The 17088-nt window shown below is 38.2% G+C and overlaps 1 protein-coding gene across 3 annotated transcripts in view; it reads right to left on the bottom strand.

Moving 5' to 3' along the window:
* HOOK3 (hook microtubule tethering protein 3) overlaps window positions 1-17088 on the bottom strand; it is a 93147-nt gene that overhangs the window by 41386 nt on the left and 34673 nt on the right. For all 3 annotated transcript variants that reach the window (XM_075079106.1, XM_075079107.1, XM_075079108.1), the window contains 5 exons: window positions 15736-15868; window positions 13869-13936; window positions 5196-5255; window positions 3699-3782; window positions 2338-2501 (listed from right to left, as the gene is read on the bottom strand). In XM_075079106.1, the coding sequence (XP_074935207.1) occupies window positions 2338-2501; window positions 3699-3782; window positions 5196-5255; window positions 13869-13936; window positions 15736-15868 (509 nt within the window). The remainder of the gene's footprint in view (window positions 1-2337; window positions 2502-3698; window positions 3783-5195; window positions 5256-13868; window positions 13937-15735; window positions 15869-17088) is intronic.

Raw genomic sequence — 17088 nt, 5'->3', positions numbered from 1 at the left:
ATGTTCTAAATGCTATAGAGTTCTCACCAAGGTGGCTTTATTTATTTACGTATAAGGAACATGTGCCTGCCTAGTACATCTGAAGAACCAAGTCATACATTTAGTTATCCAGTTAGCATGTGAAGAACTCAGAGGAAAGCTTCTGGCATGAACTACTTACACACAGCATACACAGGCAAAGCTGCATTAACCTGGCAGTGAACAAAGGGAATAACTAAGAGAAACTTTGTCAAAGCATTCTGAATGAATGGAAGAGGACACAACCTGGCACATGAAGTACTATTGTGATTTTGATTGAAATTAAAATGCAAACAATCCAGAAAGGGACGTATGGGCATGGGGGGTGGGGTGGAGTGTATTCTATCCATTAATTCAAGGAGTCCAAAAAGAACCTACAAGAATGGAGACAAGAGATAGTCAGTAGGTCATCTAAACCTTACGCAAAGACTTGGATTGTGACAGACCAGAACTGTCAAAGGACCAAGTCGCAAGACTGGGAGAAAAACTGTTGTACCACACTGGGCATCAGTTAAGCTGTTCACATGTCCTGTTTGGTCAGGTAGAGCTGGAGAAGGAAGACACAAACTGTCATTAGAAACCACATGCTATGAAGGCAGGGGAAGGAGGTAAAGGAGGTTAGGAGATGAGTCTCAGACTTGAAAAGGGTTTAGAAAGACCTTCAGAACCTGAAACTAGAGTAACAGGTAGTGCAGATATTGCCTATGGCGAGAAAACCTGTTCAAACAGCAATTGATAATAGACTTGGGTAGGAATCATTCCAGAGCATGGGGATGAATAAGGGGAGATAAAGAGACATTAGAGAGACATCACTACATTAATCCTTTACATGGTAGGTGTATAGAAAAAAGAAAACCAGGCACTAGCTGCTGTGAAAGAGAAACACTGAACATATTTCAAGGAACTGAAGGGAGAGGGTGTGTCTGAACACACAGGAAAGAGGCTCAGAGCAAGAAGTGGAAAAATGGCAAAACAGGCAAAAAAGGAAAGTTACATGGCAGCTGACCTTAGAATTAGAAAAGAGCAACCAGAAGAGGACAGAAAGAGAGGAAAAACTGGCAGTGTAATACAAATACCATAGTTTCACTCACAAAGGATTGGGAAACTACAGCAACAAGAACGAAAAAATGATGGCAAAGTGGACCAGCTTTATTCAGCAGAATAGGCTTACACAGCCTGAAAGCAACAGTCAAAATGACCAGGAAGGATATTTAAAGAGGAACTTGGCTGCATTAAAAGGAGTGTGGCTAGCAGATTGAGAGAAGTTATCCTTCCCCTCTTCTCTGCCCTAGTGAGACCACATTTGGAGTGCTGTGTCCAGTTTTGGGCCCCCCAGTTTAAGAAGGACATGGAACTGCTCGAGCAAGTCCAGCGGAGAGCTACCAAGATGATCAGGGGCCTGGAGCACCTCCCTTATGAGGAAAGGCTGAGACATCTGGGTCTGTTCAGCCTGGAGAAGAGAAGACTCAGGCAGGATCTCATCAATACCTATAAATAACTAAAGGGTGGGTGTCAGGAGGATGGGACTAGGCTCTTTTCTATAGTGCCCAATGACAGGCCAAGGGGCAATGGGCACAAGTTGGAACACAGGAAGTTCCACCTCAATATGAGAAAAAACTTCTTTCCTGTGAGGGTGACAGAGCACTGGAACAGGCTGCCCAGGGAGGTTGTGGAGTCTCCTTCCCTGGAGACATTCAAAACCTGCCTGTATGTGGTCCTATGCCCTCTGCTCTAGGTGTGGCTGCTCAAGCAGGGGGGTTGGACAAGATGATCTCCAGAGGTCCCTTCCAACCCTTACCATTCTGTGATTCTGTGAACTGTGTTTCCATGTGTTGAGCAAATGCAGATGAAGAGCACAGCTCATATGGATAATCTCCATCTTTCAGATATGAAACAATTTGTTTTTAAACACAGAGAAGGACACACTTTACTGTATGATAATACCACCTCTAGTACTGCCCATAGCAAACTTTCAGCTAGGAACTCCTACACCTTAAAAATACAGTCCGAATAATTTACATAGAGGAACGCAAGCTACTTCTCATTCTCACTGATTTTGAAAAACATGGGTGAAATGATTGCACATGCTTCAAAATAACTTCAGAGTAGAGAATAACGTGTATACATCATTTCAGCATTAAGAAATTATGCATTTTTGTATGCTGGAACTTGCAAAGAAGTAAATCACAACACTGTAAAAACTTTATCAATGTGGTTATACCACCCATTACACTAATTCATAATTGCCAGCACAATCAGAAGTATGTAAGTCATGTCTGTTTACCAGCTACAAAATCTAACCACGTGTAGCTTTTCTACCTGAATGTTTCTTCTTGGAGTTGTTCTAGTTGCGTCTGCAGCTGCAAGTGCCTACGACCTGCAGGGCTGTTGGGATCTTCAATAGAATCAGATTGATTTAAACGTTCCATCAAAATCTGGTTCTCAGCAAGCAAGCTGCTCTTTTCTTCCTGGAGGGCTGCAACCTGTTGTAATATAAGCATAAACTGGAATAATTGAGCTATGCAGCTATATAGAGCAATTCTTTTGTGTGTACATAATAAAGTATCAACACAACCCACAAATGGATACACACAGGCTTTAATAATCACATTTCACAACAATAAAAGGTAACATTAATAGGTATTAAATTGCTATATGTTGTAACCAACATACTGCAACATTAGGGGCAGGTTTGCCACACAGAAAATGTAATTACTCTTAACTGTATTTCACACAAGCATCTAAAGAAAAAGCCTGAGTTATCACAGAAGGTAGTTTTGTTATAACAAAGCCTGCATACTTTCACAACAAACAAATAAAACTAGCCCTCCACATAAAGCTTTTAAAACTGATTTCCAAAAGAAACAATGTCTATCAATCACACAGAATATCCAAGTCTGGATACCCAGGGGATGGTTGTGCCCTTCCTAGATCTTTTTTTTTTTTTTTAATCCAATGGCCAATTGCAAGTAAAATTGAAACAGGAACACAGTCCCAAAGATGACTCAGTTTCCACCAGTGTTGTGAAAACAGGCTACAGTGCAAAGAACCCGAAGTACCACAGAAGGAGCAGGGGAAAAGAGGGAATGTGAACATCTCAACAGAAGGAAATGCTTCAATAAGAGCCTGAATCATCAAATACACCAAAATCACCATGACACACAAATCGGCTTCATTAATTCTAATGGTTACGGAACTGCTTGGCAAAAGCCTAAATTATACTCCAAAGTAGGCTTGCAATGGCAATGCCTTTCAGTGCTCCTACTTCACAATCCTCATGTCTTCTGGATGAGGTATGCTTGATTTACAGTAAGGCCTAGTCTAAAGCCATACACAGCTGATAGACTACAGTAACTTCTGATTGGGACTTAACTCTTAACAGAAACTGTTAACAGCAGCATAACTTCTATTAGTTGTATGATGCAAGAGTTGAACCACATAGGTCAAACCCTTCCTATCCGAATGAAAAAAAGTTTTGTTAGTATGAATCATTTGAACACTGGCAACACTGCATCAGGATAGGAAAACAAATCCAGTCTGCTAGCACAAGTAAAGCAAAACAATTACTGTGCAGTTTTCATCACCCTTTTTTTTCCACACTATACTACTTTTCAGCTGCCTAAAAATTAACACGTCTTTCCTACTTTAGAGTTAATATATACAAAATATAGCAAACCTACCTGCATGTCTAATTCATGACATCTCTGGGCAATTTCTTCTTTTGTTGCTAGTGCTTCATTTAGTTCTTCTGTAGTTTTCTTCAACTACCATAAACAACAAACATTTATAGTTTCATCAGTCTCTGAAGTGTCAAAAAAATATTCTGAACTAGATGACTGTAAATTATTTTTACATTTAGGTAATATATTCAATTTTTGGAAAACTGAGGCAATTCAACTCTAATAAAGAATCAGATATGATTACTGTTTAGTTTGTGTGACAGTAAAAAGTAAACATACCTAAAAGTGATATTTGGTCTTCAAAAATACATTGGAATTATCACATCTATTCTATTAATCAAGTCAAAAAATCCTGAAGAACTTGGGTCTGAAGAACCCTCTACCAACTCTGTACACTGAAAAAACTGTCAATACCACTTTTCTTTACGGATGCAAAGAGTGCATCATTTCAGTTTTCAATCTACTTTTCAAATACAGAAAGGACTGGAAGGTGGATTACAGGGAATGGACAATTAAGGTAAAATCTCTCTAGTCACCAGAAGCTACTCTTACTGCACAACAGCAATACAACTAACATGGTGAGGGAGAAGCTTACCCTTCTGAAATAGGGCACTCAATCTTGTAAGCAGTAGGAACTATTCAAATACTCCCCTTCAAAGGCTTTATATTCAAAGATACATATCTTGTAAGCTTATATATGAATGCAGTTAAGATAACATAAAAAACATAGCTACAGAAAATTGGCCTGATAAAATGGGTACACACATATTATGTGTACAGTTATATATGAGGAATTTTAGATGGCCTTTCTCAAACAACATTATCATATCATATAGTTTCAAGTTTATTTCTCAAGGGCCTGTTGGCATACAAGTATTAATTCCATCTGCTCTAATTTACATAGTTCTCCAGAGAAAGCATAACAGAGGAACACAGAGAATGCCACTGTACTATACTTCTCAATTAGAAAAAAACCTGAGGAAGTAGGGCAATGTTAGCATCAAGTTAAGCTAGTAAAGATTTTGTTTATTCCTTAAATATTAATCAGAAAGAGAAGGATTCTCTTTAAAAACATATATTTTAACAGTTCCCAGGACTGCCTTAAGGATTTCTGAGCCACATTTATGGGTTTTCAGTAAACTGACTTCGGAAACAGGAACTGGCAAAAAAAAGTTTTATTCAAATACTACACATCTTTCTCCTTCTTTCTCAATACCCAAAGATTTGCACTGGTCTGCAGTTTTGCTATACTATGTTATACTGCTAAACTTGTTTTCCAAACTGAGTTTCTCTCTCCTTTAAATACACAAAATGGGTAAACTCAATTTATAAAGCAAAATGACTTGAAATACTGAAATTTAGTTTTCCACTCCTTATTTGATTTTTCCACAAGACCCTTTCACAATTAAAGAAAAAAAAGACAGACGACTTAATAAAGCAAAACGACTGGCCTCTGATATGCTGATTGAAGGAAAAGAAACATCTAATCTTAGATACCTGCCGATCAAGGTCAATGTAAGCATCGTTTCCAGAGACTGGAGACTCTTTACTCATCAACTGCAATTAGATTACACTGGATTAGAAAAAGCAAGGATTTATTTACTTTCATATTAAAAGCTAAGCCTCAATGAAATACCAAGCTGATTTTAACTTTTGGGAGCATCAGCGGGACTTCATTTTTACACATGACATTCAGAAACAATGACAGAAAAAAAATCTTCAGAAGTTATAATATTTAAAGCTTTATAAAAGAAATCTTACATCATCTCTTTTGAAAATGCACATTCTTTACCTAAGATGAAACTTACAGTACGCTCTGCTAAGCACGTTATTGAAGTGGCATTGGAATGCTGGTAGCTATCAACACACCATGCAAGACCTGCCTTTAATTGTTCTCTGCCAGTGGTTTTCATTGTTTGATAACCTGAAAGTTCAATTCAATTCATATACTTATTTACCTAAAGCTGGGTACATATCTATCTAAGCTAATTGTGCAAAACAAGGATGATCAAAATTCCTGCTCTGGAGTTGTCTGTAATTTGCAAATTAAAAAAAGTCTATAAAGAACAATACTGAAATGAGTACTACAATTCCTTGTATACTAACCTATTTTATTGCAGGAATGGCTGGTAGTGGTTTTAGTGTAGAAAACATTACTTTTAGCCATGACAAAAAAAAAAGGCAAACCCTCTAACTTGGCTAATGTTCTTACTACAAGATAAAAAGCTGTTAAAACAATAAGTTTTCTTTTGGTAACGCACTGACCAGCTACACAGGTAGTTAAATCAAATCTAACAGAAGTGGTAGCCCAAAGACCTCCCCCTACCCACCTCCAGCAAACATATTGTGGAAAAGTGTTTACTGAAAATTAAGATGCAAAAAGGAACAGACTTCCAAATGAGAGATACACTGTCACTAACTCAAAAGGCAGCATTACACAAGCACGCTGATGGTTTCTGTCATCCTGTCCAAACACAAAATGTTTTACGAGTTCTCCAATGATATGATTCATGGAAGTAACAATCAAAAACACCCCATCCTAACCAAAAACAGGACAAGATTTCCTTCCCAAGGCCTCCTGTCTGCCTGGTTACTCTCTCCAGAGACAGCGCTTCCTTTATTCCTTCCAGAAATCAGTGCTTTTGCATTACTTTTCATTGGCAAAGTTCTTCAGATTCAGAGCACAGAGCTTTCATTTCTGCTCCATCCTTTCTGTTAATACCACTGCATACAAGAGAAAATCTGTTTGACGTTTACATCATTCAAATATTTATACACTTACATTTCTTTCCCTTTCCTCATTTCCTTAATTGGGATTTAGCCGCGTACCACGTGCTTAAATTCATCTACCTGTCCTCAACAGTCCTCCTCAGACCTTGATGATGTTAGCTGCTGCTAAATTCCTTCCCTTTTGTCTACATCTTTACAATGACAAGCTACTCCAAAATGAACCATTCCATGAAGCCCTGATTCTCTGTAACAGTAGTTAGAAATTCCCTAGCCTCAGAGCTGACCCCTGAAAAACAGTCACATGTCTTTTTCATTACCATATATAGTGGCATTACAAACTTTTATTTAATTTAGGGCCACGTTTTCTAAGCTGATTGTTGTATTGCCATCCAAAACAAGAATCTCCAATCCCCTTTTACTCTGATGTTTATACACATTTAAATTAATCCATTTCACTAGCTACTGTTTAAGTGCTTTTCCAGATTACTAACGGGGATATCCATATTAACTACATACTGAACTATTCTCCCTAGTCTATATCCCACAACACTGTTCACAAACACACTTCAGACACTAAGTTCCACCTGTTAAGCCAGTACCTTCCAGCTGGCGGATCCCAGGCTGCATGCATGCCCCTGAAAGCCACCACCCTTTTTGGCCTTTGCACAGCTTCCTCCTCAGAAACCCAGCCCAACAGGCCTGCCCAAGATTTTCTGTAGGCAGAAAACAAGAGGCTTCACAACCCACTAGAGGCCCCTGTGCTATTGCTGCTTTCTGTGGATTACCATAAAGGACACAGGCCAAGGCCAATAATATAATCCCTTTACTTTTCAATGGGTTTTGCCATCTCTCCTCCTAAAACTTCCTATCCTTGAGAACCCTTAGCAGAAATGTCCAGAAAAGAAAACATCAGCTGGAGAAGGATTAGCCAGTGGAGATACATGGCGCAGATAGGGCATGAACATTACGCAGAATCTGTGAATTGAGCTCCACGGGGTGCATCAGGAATGTCATGGAAAGCGGGCATGAGGAACTGAGGGCAAGAGCCACAGACAACACGTGCAGATGACTGATTCAATGCAATCTTATGGCCTGCAATATGGTGCGGATGCTGAAGAAGAAATCTAACAGACTGTGCCGCATCCAGTAGCATGACCAGACAAGGAACGGGAACGAGACTGCCAGATCACTCACAAGTAATACAGGAATCCAACTCCTGATCATCAGTTAACAACAAACTGAAGAAGTGGGATGAAAACAGAGTTATCAGGGTGAAGGAGTGCCTCCATCTTTTCCCTACACATCTCCACACACACTGGAGAGGACAATGGTCTTTGTAAGCAAATAAATGTCTTGACTGTGCCCTGCTTCTGGATTACATTTACTCAGTTTCTCTCCACTTAATAACACTTTACCATAAACAGCTCAGCTAATAGGGTACAACTCTACCCGCCTATCCAAACTTCTCTCTAATAAGATTTCCTGGAAAATTCAAGGAAAGTTTTACTTAAAGCTGTGTTTTAGGATTCCATATGGATATGTATGTCAACTCAAAACACAAACTACACCTTCCATCCACCTAAAAGTATATAAAGTAACAGGCTTGCCTAGTTTCCCCTATTGCCTTTGTTTCTTGTTAAATCAATATTCCCTGATACCGCTGAAGGTTAGAGCTCCAAAATGCTCATTTCATCAGTTACCTGCTCAATGGCATATTAGCTCTTTCTGCATTACTTAGACTCATCTGATGATACTAGCAGTTTGTTACTGATTTTTAAAGCAAATTTCCTTACTGTGTTCTGCTATTATCTTCTTTACTTGCAAGCTCACATTCAAATTTCTGAAATACTGCTGTAGTTGCAGTGTTTCACATGCAGCCTGCAAGTGTGATATTAGAACACATGGTCTTGAGAGGTTTCAGTCAATGCCAATACGTTTCAGTTTAGAGTGGCAAACTTAATTTAATTTGTATTTCAGTTGGCTGATTCAAGAAAATAAGAAGCAGAAGGCAGTGGCCTTCTCATTCTCCCTCCGCAGCTGCAAGTTTTATTTTCTTCAGGAACAAACTACAGGTGGGCACAGAGGTCTACCCTCACAGTTTTGCAGCACTGGAAACTGCTTTCAGCTCCAAACTCACAATTTAGCTTAAGTATAGTATTATAATCTATTTTCACATGTACCTTTAATGGATGATGATGTGCATAGATTTTACAAGTGAATTGATTATAAATCGGGAAATCAAAAAAGTGCCTCCAAAATCAAGTAGTTACATTAGGCTTCTACAGCAGAAGGAGAAGTCTGCTTAAAAGCTTCCCACAGTGAAAAATCAAGCAACAAGCATTTACTTCCTTGCTCTTTTTCTGGTTTATATTGCATATTTAGAATAAAACTTGAAGTAGCAGAGGTACTTGTTCAAATAATCAAAATGTCCTTTAAAATCAGAAGAGCTTATTCTGTGGTGAAGAGGTCAGTCTGGATTTTAACTGGTAATCTGAGCAACACAACAATTTTGATAATCCTTTGCCTAGTTTATTGAGAATCAGTTCTCATTCTCCATTAATCTTTTACATCTGTATGTCTTCATGCTCACAGCTTTGGTATGATGCCTTACAAAATACTTGTAGATCTGCTAATTTTATATTATTAAAACCTTCGCTTTTTAACTGCTTTGCTTGTGAAACGTGAACATGTTGTCATGGATACATAAGGATTAGGGAAGGGGTAAAACCATCACAAAATCTGCATGCATGAATAACCTGAATTATGAATGCTATTTTTTCCACTACACAATTTGCAAGATTTTGCAAATGCAGCTGCACCACTTAGATGATGTTAGAAGTTCAAAACATGTGCTTTAACTGAAATGCTTCTTCTACAGTTGCTAATATTGTACAAGCTTATTTAAGTGCCCATGAAACAATGAAAAAATCCAGCTTCTGTACTCAGAAGGTTGTTTTTCTTTTTAAAACATCTTTTTGTTTGTTTCCTTTTTAAGAGTCAAGGCTATGTATGACGCAGTGTGTATCATTTAAAGCAGCTGGACTTTCTTCCTCCACTACTGCTGACAGACCCAAGGTAATATTTTTCTATCATTTCCCAGATATTCAAAAGCTACTTTCACTTTGGTCGATGAACCTTTGACAAGATGAACCTTTGGGCAGTCAGGACAAAAGACAGGAGGGAACGGACTGACGAAACAGTTTCTACATTGCAGAAGTAACAGAGTTGGTATTAATCTAGACAGGAAGTACCTTTTGCTATGCACCCCCCGCAAGTTTTGACACCACTTCTAATACTTTGCTGTTATGAGCCTATTCTGACTTGCAGCTTAACCTGCACAGACACCTGCTAAGTGATCAAGTTTAGAGATGTTCTAAACAAAGACAAATGATTTCCCCAGTAGCACTTTCATCAACAACGAACTTGGCTGCTCAAAGAAAAGACTTGGGAAAATGACAGCGGAATTTCCAAACAACATCAAGGAAAGGGAAGGAGAGAGAAATACGTAATGGCCAAAATAGTTTCTGTAAGGAAAGATGTTCGGCCTTTAAAAAAATATGCAAATTATTCAATTAAAAATCTATGTTGTATTATACATATTAATTGCAAATAATAATAAATTATAACAATATAAACAAAATATAGGAGTATATATTACTGCACATGCAATGCATAATTTATAATTATGTCATATTTTCATAGTATTTTTGATAGTTATATCATTCTTCCCTATCTTGTGCGCAGCTTGCATCTAGAAATGCACATCTGCAGATTAGAACCCAAGAATCTAGGTGGCAACAGACCAGATCAATCTGACTGAAAAAATATCAGAAAAGCATTGTTCCATTTATAAAACCTTTATGGAGCACAAAACATTCTATTATTAATATTTTAACATTTAAATTAGTGAACTAAGGAAATGCTGAAACGTCACAAGTTATTAAAAAAATTGAAATAAACAAATAAAACTTAAAACATAAACTGCTCTTTCTTCCATTTAAAAATCAGCGGCTTCATGCAAAAACAGACAAAACAGGGCAGAGGCTTGATCTGCTGTGCCTCATGAAATGTTTTCATGAGTAAGATGATTTATGACAACCAAGGAAGTGTTAAAACACATTTATATGTGCTGTGCTGAAACAGAAAAATTAATTACATAATACCTCAGTAAAGCTTAGTGAAGTCTTTCTACATACCTAATTTTGAAGAAAGTATCCGCATGTTAAATGCTTTGAAATGTTTGGATTAGGTCACATACCAACTTTTCAAATATTCATATAGGCACTTCATTTTGGTGTCTCCTACATATTGCTTAGTCCAAGTCACTTGGATTCTGAGAGCTGCTCTGAGTTCAAAAATTACAAAAACCTTAAATCCAATGAAGTTTCACACCTCCAAATTCAGACTCTCTGGATCAAAATCTTTGTTAGAATCATAGAATATCTCATGTTGGAAAGGACCCATAAGGATCACTGAGTCCAACTCCTTGATCCCATGGGACTATCTAAAACTAAACATATCACTAAAAGCATCGTCCAGATGTTCCTTGAACTCTGACAGGTCATGACCACTTCCCTGGGGAACCTGTTCCAGTGACTGACCAACCTCTCAGTGAAGAACCCTTTCCTCATGTCCAGGCTGCGCTTCCTCTGACACAGCTTCATTCCATTTCCCTGCATCCTGTCGCTGGTCTCCAGAGAGAGGAGATCAGCACCTCCCCCTCCAGTGCCACCCCTTGAGGCAGTTGTAGACTGCGATGAGGTCATCCCTCAGCCTTCTCTCCTCCAAGCTGAACAAACCAAGTGACCTCAGCCACTCCTCGTAAGTCTTGCCCTCAAGACTTGATCACTCTCCTCTGGATACACTCTGATAGTTTGATGTCTTTCTTATATTGAGGCACACAGTACTCGAGGTGGGGCTGCAGCAGGGTAGTGTAGAGTGGGACAATCTTCTCCCTTACCCAGCTAGCTATGCTGTGCTTGATGCACCCCAGGACATGGTTGGCCCTTTTGGCTCCCAGGGCATCCTGTTGACTCATATTCAACTTGCCAGCAACCCAGACTCCAGATCTCTTTCTGCAGGGCTGCTCTCCAGCCTCTCATCCCCTAATTTGTATGTATAACTACAATCACCCCATTCCAGATGGAGAATCGGGCACTTGCTGTTGTTAAATTTCATATGGTTGGTGATTGCCCAGCTCTCTAGTCTATACAGATCTCCCTGTAGGCCACTCTACCCTCAAGGGAGTTCTCAGCTCCTCCTAGTTTAATATCATTGGTAAACGTCCTTAATGTACATTCCACTCTTGTGTCCAAATCATTTATAAAAACATTAAAGAGCACTGGCCCTAAAATTGAGCACTGGGGAACCCCACTAGTGACTGGCAGCCCGCCTAATGTAGCCACATTACTATAACTCTTTGCGCCTGACTCATCAGCCAATTGCTCACCCAAAGTACTATGGACTTGTCTAGCTGTGTGCTGGACATTTTGTCCAAAAAAATATTGCGAGATACAATATCAAAAGCTTTGCTAAAATCCAAACCACCCACATCTACTGGCTTCCCTTGGTCAGCTAGATGGACGACCTTATCATAAAAGGAAAGTTAGTTAAGCAGGACTTGCCCCTCATGGACTCATGCTGGCTATGACTTATGACTGCATTGCTTCTCAAGTGTTTTTCAGTAACTCCCAGAATAACCTTCTCCATAATATTACCAATCACTGAAATGAGACAGGCTTGTGATCACCAGGGTCTTCCTTCTTTCCCTTCTTGAAAACTGGGACAACCTTTCCCAGCTTCCAGTTGACTGGGACCTCTCCAGACTCCTAAGACCATTGAAAAAAATTGAAAAATAATGGAGGGAGGTCCTGTTCTCAAAGTGCCTCAAAGTTTTTGAGACACTTTGACCTCTTCATTAAACACCAGACACCCTCCATATTTGGTTCTGAATGTCTTGGATTTCTAAAAAGCTTGGAAGGTAGCATTAAAATCACACCAAACTGCACCACTGAACAGTAAGCTTTTTGATGCATTGAGTTTCAAAAAAATCTGTTCCAGAAGAACAGACCCTCATCCTTTGATTTCTCCTGACTTCTACTCCCCACCTCTGAGAAAGAGCACAAACACTAAGCAAGTTCAATGTTTACTCATCAAATGCTGAAAAAATGTGGGATGTTTTGGTCTATTTTATCAAATGAAGGATACTTTTACAAAAATGAAACAGAAGACTTTTCAACAGAGGGAGAAAAGATAAGAGATTTTCTATTTTAAGACAATGCAGAATAAAGTGATGCTGAAAGTAGAGTTTGATTAAAGAGGACATTAGAAAAAAAAAAAATCAACCAAAACACTGTATTTACAGTTAAAAAGACTGCAAAAGAAAACACCCCAAAACTTGGGCAAACTGGTGCTTGGCAGCACTGACTGGAAGATGATTTAGCATATGGATTCTTTCAAGGCCCATTTCAAAAGTCCCCTCTGCAATGTTGTAGATAGCAGTCTACATACAGACAACAGGATGTATAACTGCATGGATACAGCATTGGTCAAACTGAAAATAGAGGATGGGGTCCCTGTAGGCTCACTGACATCTATTTCTCTAATCAGACACTATATAAAAGCAAAATTCTCTAAAGCTCAGTACAGAATTTAGTTTCCCTTGTTCAGGTTCAGAAGAAACAATTACCAGCGATTTCTTGCTTTCCTTAGTGGCCTGCCCTACAGCAAACCTCCATCTATGAAGACTGATAGGCACTTTGCTTATTGGCACTCTGGGCTCCTAAGAAGTCACATGAGGGCTTCATGGCTATAGTGGTCACTAACACTGTGGTTTAATTTTCACTATTATTTTAATTTACTACAGAACAGCACTTTTACAAAATACACAGCAGTACACTAACTTGTAAAAACATATTAGCACAAATACCTTCATTAGCCTATTCATAACACTACAGCTGACAAAAGAATGCTCTGCTACCCATTTTTCTTTCTTTTCACTTGTCAGTAAAAAAAACAAACAAACAAAAAAACAAAAAACAAAAAACCAACCAGTTCATGGAGTTTTTCAATTTCAAGGTACAAATTTTGAAGAAATTCTACAGTATTTGGTTATTCATATAAAAGCAATGTAGTGCATTTCAGGAGCCACAGGGTGGGAAAGGTAAAGGAAAGGGAACCCAGTATCAGAAATATCTAGAAGTTTCAATCTTCTAGATTTAAAGAAAAGTGTGACATTCTACCAGAGTTCCTTGACATAAAGCAAGCTTTACCAAGTTTTTTTCCTAAGGAAAAATAAGGTATTTTTTCAATGTAAAATGGCAAAATCTATGTCCCCTATTTTCTTTACTTCCAGCTAAGTTTTTCCAAAGTGAGAAAAAGCATGCTTTTGTAAAATGCTGAAATGCTGAACTTTTACACACTGTGGGCATCCCAGCATACCTCCTGAATGGCTGTCATGACAACATGTTGAACCGATTCTTCCATCATCATTATGGTCTGGATGTACTCTGAAAATAAGAGTATTTTCAAATGTTACTGTTGAAACGTAAGTCACACAGAACATGAGGTCAGAAGCTGCATCCTTCCTACAAAATAACTATGTGCCACAGATGACACTGAAATGCATAATCACCATTCAAGTCCCACCCCAACACACTCAACAAGACACTATCAGAAGTCTGTTTAGACATAAATCCAGGCTCATTGGGACTATGCAACAATGAAAAAGTACATGATTGTCATCTATTTTTTTCCTTCTGGCATCTCACACTTCTGAAATAAATACTTACAATCCCTTTCTCACTTTGTTCCTAAACTATTCAGGCTATACAAGTACATGATGCACACACAGGTTGTCCTTTTCTGTAAGTTTAACAATGACCTGCCTTCCTACAGCATCCTCATTTCAAGACATTTTCATATCTCTGCTTGGTTTCTGTTCTTATTTCTGTGCTATATGACAAATGAGTCCCCTCCACTTTTTTTATGCCTCACCTGTGTGTAGATATGAGCTACACAACACATACTCTGTAAGATGACACAGTGGTTAGAAGGACAAATTCTGACATTCAGACCAAGTCAAAGAGTTTATGACTTGCCCAGTATCATATAGTTTCCAGTCAGATATGATCACTTTTACATGTGACCTGTATTCTTTTAATGATTTGCCATGAGGAAGATGCTGGAAATCAGTCACCTCGAAGTGATCAATTAGGTCATGCCAAGTCTCACTCAAAGTACATAAAATGAGACTGTTCTGATATTTCAAACATGTACATTTTTAATGGTCAGACTGAAAGAGTACAAGAAACAGGAATAAGACATACCTCCCACCTAAGAATGCCAAATTCCACACAGAAGGAAGATGATTTTACATAAAGTGGAGAGGACGGGTGCCTAATAAAAATGGAGTTATGTATGTACTCATGGAAGAAAGTTACCTCTATTTAATTAATAGGACAGCCAGACTGTCTCCTGATTAAGGGAAGAATAAAAGTAATTTCAGAAGGAGAAACTGAAGTGATTTAGACACCTGAGAAAACTGGAAAAGGGAAACCAGCTATAAAAGCTAAGATGCACCGTGCCAGAGAAAGACAAAAGATCTGAAACCCTGGCTGCTGTTTTTTCAGAAAGGAAACCAAAATTATTTAAAACAGGAAAAGACAGATAATTGATGCTACTTTAATATAAATACAGTAAAGTTTTATTTACCCACATGTGTATTTTATAAACATGTTCCTATGCTTCCTGTTTTAAGTGTTAAGAATAAGTGTTTGTGGTCGCTTTGTTACCTTAACCTGGCTTGAATTAAGTGTAATTTAAGGTAACAGTAAGTCACCCTGTACCCAAGGCAAGTTTCGAGCATGAGATTCGGGACACTTCAACAAGTGTCTCCGTTGTTGTTCACATCCTCTGTGGCATCTGCAGGAAAAGTGAATGGGTCATATTTTTTTAACCTGTGCAGGTCAGATAGACAATTGGTGCCATGGGAGTCAAGAGAGGCAAAAGTCTCTCTCAGAGACTGCTTAAGTGGGATTCAATCACCTAACAGATACCCCAAGTGACATTTTGGGTGCCCTTAAGGTATCATGCTCAGTCTTCAGCTGCTGCTTAAGGGCATGGCTGCCAACATTACTTTTCCCTACTTGCCAACCCCATGCAAAAGTCTCAGAAACTACAGTATCCCAAACCCCAAACATTTGTCTGACAGCAACCTGAGAAATGTAATTTTCCCCCTAAGTAGTTACACAACAAGCTGGATTTTCATTCATTGCCTGGGAGAAAATATGCTTTCAAAATTTAATACCTTGCTTCTGTTCACAGTTCACAGCGCATCCCAAAATAAGCTGAAGCATTCTCCCAAGCTCTGCAGTATCAGCATGCTCTCCGATCAGGTTAACATCAGGAAGGGTGAAGTCATTAATCTGTTGCCCTAGAATCTGCATAAAGACCCAGTACACACACATCTGTATCACTACATATATACATACACACATTTCAAAATACATTGATTATTCAGAATCAAGAGCAATTCACTCATACTTTGCCATAGTTTTCATTCCACCTCTAAACCAAACTAAATTGCCTAACACCTAACACACAAATATTGAACTATACTGCTTGACACAATTAATATTTGGGAGAAGGCAAACCTGTCTCAGCTAGTAAGAAACTAGTAGTTTAGATTTTTTTCTTCAGACAAGAAGAGTAATAAAAGAAGGATTCCACAGTGATCAGCACATGGCTATTTTTTAAAGCATCCCATTTAAAAAATCTAACGGCTAAGAACATCTTATGTAGCATAAAATGCTACACAGAAATTTCATATTTCTTACTGCTACAAAGCCACAAATTGAAATATTTTACTTATACATCTGTCTAGCACTGATGGATGACAAATACAAGACAGTAAAAAAAATTATCACTTGGTCAGTCTCACACTTTTAGTAAATTTAAGGATGTTTAGCAAGTCTCAGAGCTAATAAATCTACTTCCATGGAAGAGAATTTGAGGTAGTAGTACAATACATAATTAAACAGCCCACATGCAGAAAGAATAAAAAACCCACAACAAAACAAAAAACCCCATGTGACTTACAATTAATGTAATCTGATTATAATTAAGAAGGATTTACATTAATGATTGTCAGCAGAAGGAATTAAACAATTCTGCTAAATTGTTCATAAAGAGCTTTCAGGGGGCTGAAAATATGAATATGAAATATGGAATTAAACAGCTCTGACACATTAATTGCAGATAAAAAGGAACTGTCACTTCTTAAGCAGGGTGCAATAAAGAAACAATGACTATGGAGGGAATCAGTCATTTGTTTGCTGGATACCCTTTTTCATGTTAATACTCAAGAAAACAGAAAATCAGGTAAAGGTATTTACAAAAAAAACCTAAAACAAAACAGGAAAAAACCCACCCCCACCCCAAAAAAATACCAAACACCATTTAACAGATGTTTATGAAGAATACATGGAAATCAAGGCATTCAAAAATCTTCCAGAGTTTGGCTTTGTGGAATTGTTGTAACTGAATTTGTTCTTGGTTTGTATGGTGTTTTTTTCTATTGTGGCATTATTCTCTCAAAGAATGAGCACCAACACTACTAAAAAATCTATGTATACTTTAAAGGACCCAGATTCATTCTTAT

Source organism: Phalacrocorax aristotelis, chromosome Z (genome assembly GCF_949628215.1).
Source record: "Phalacrocorax aristotelis chromosome Z, bGulAri2.1, whole genome shotgun sequence".
In the NCBI taxonomy this organism is placed as follows: domain Eukaryota; kingdom Metazoa; phylum Chordata; class Aves; order Suliformes; family Phalacrocoracidae; genus Phalacrocorax; species Phalacrocorax aristotelis.
The sequence above is the reverse complement of the archived record's forward strand: the minus strand, read 5'-3'. Positions and strand labels throughout refer to the sequence as shown.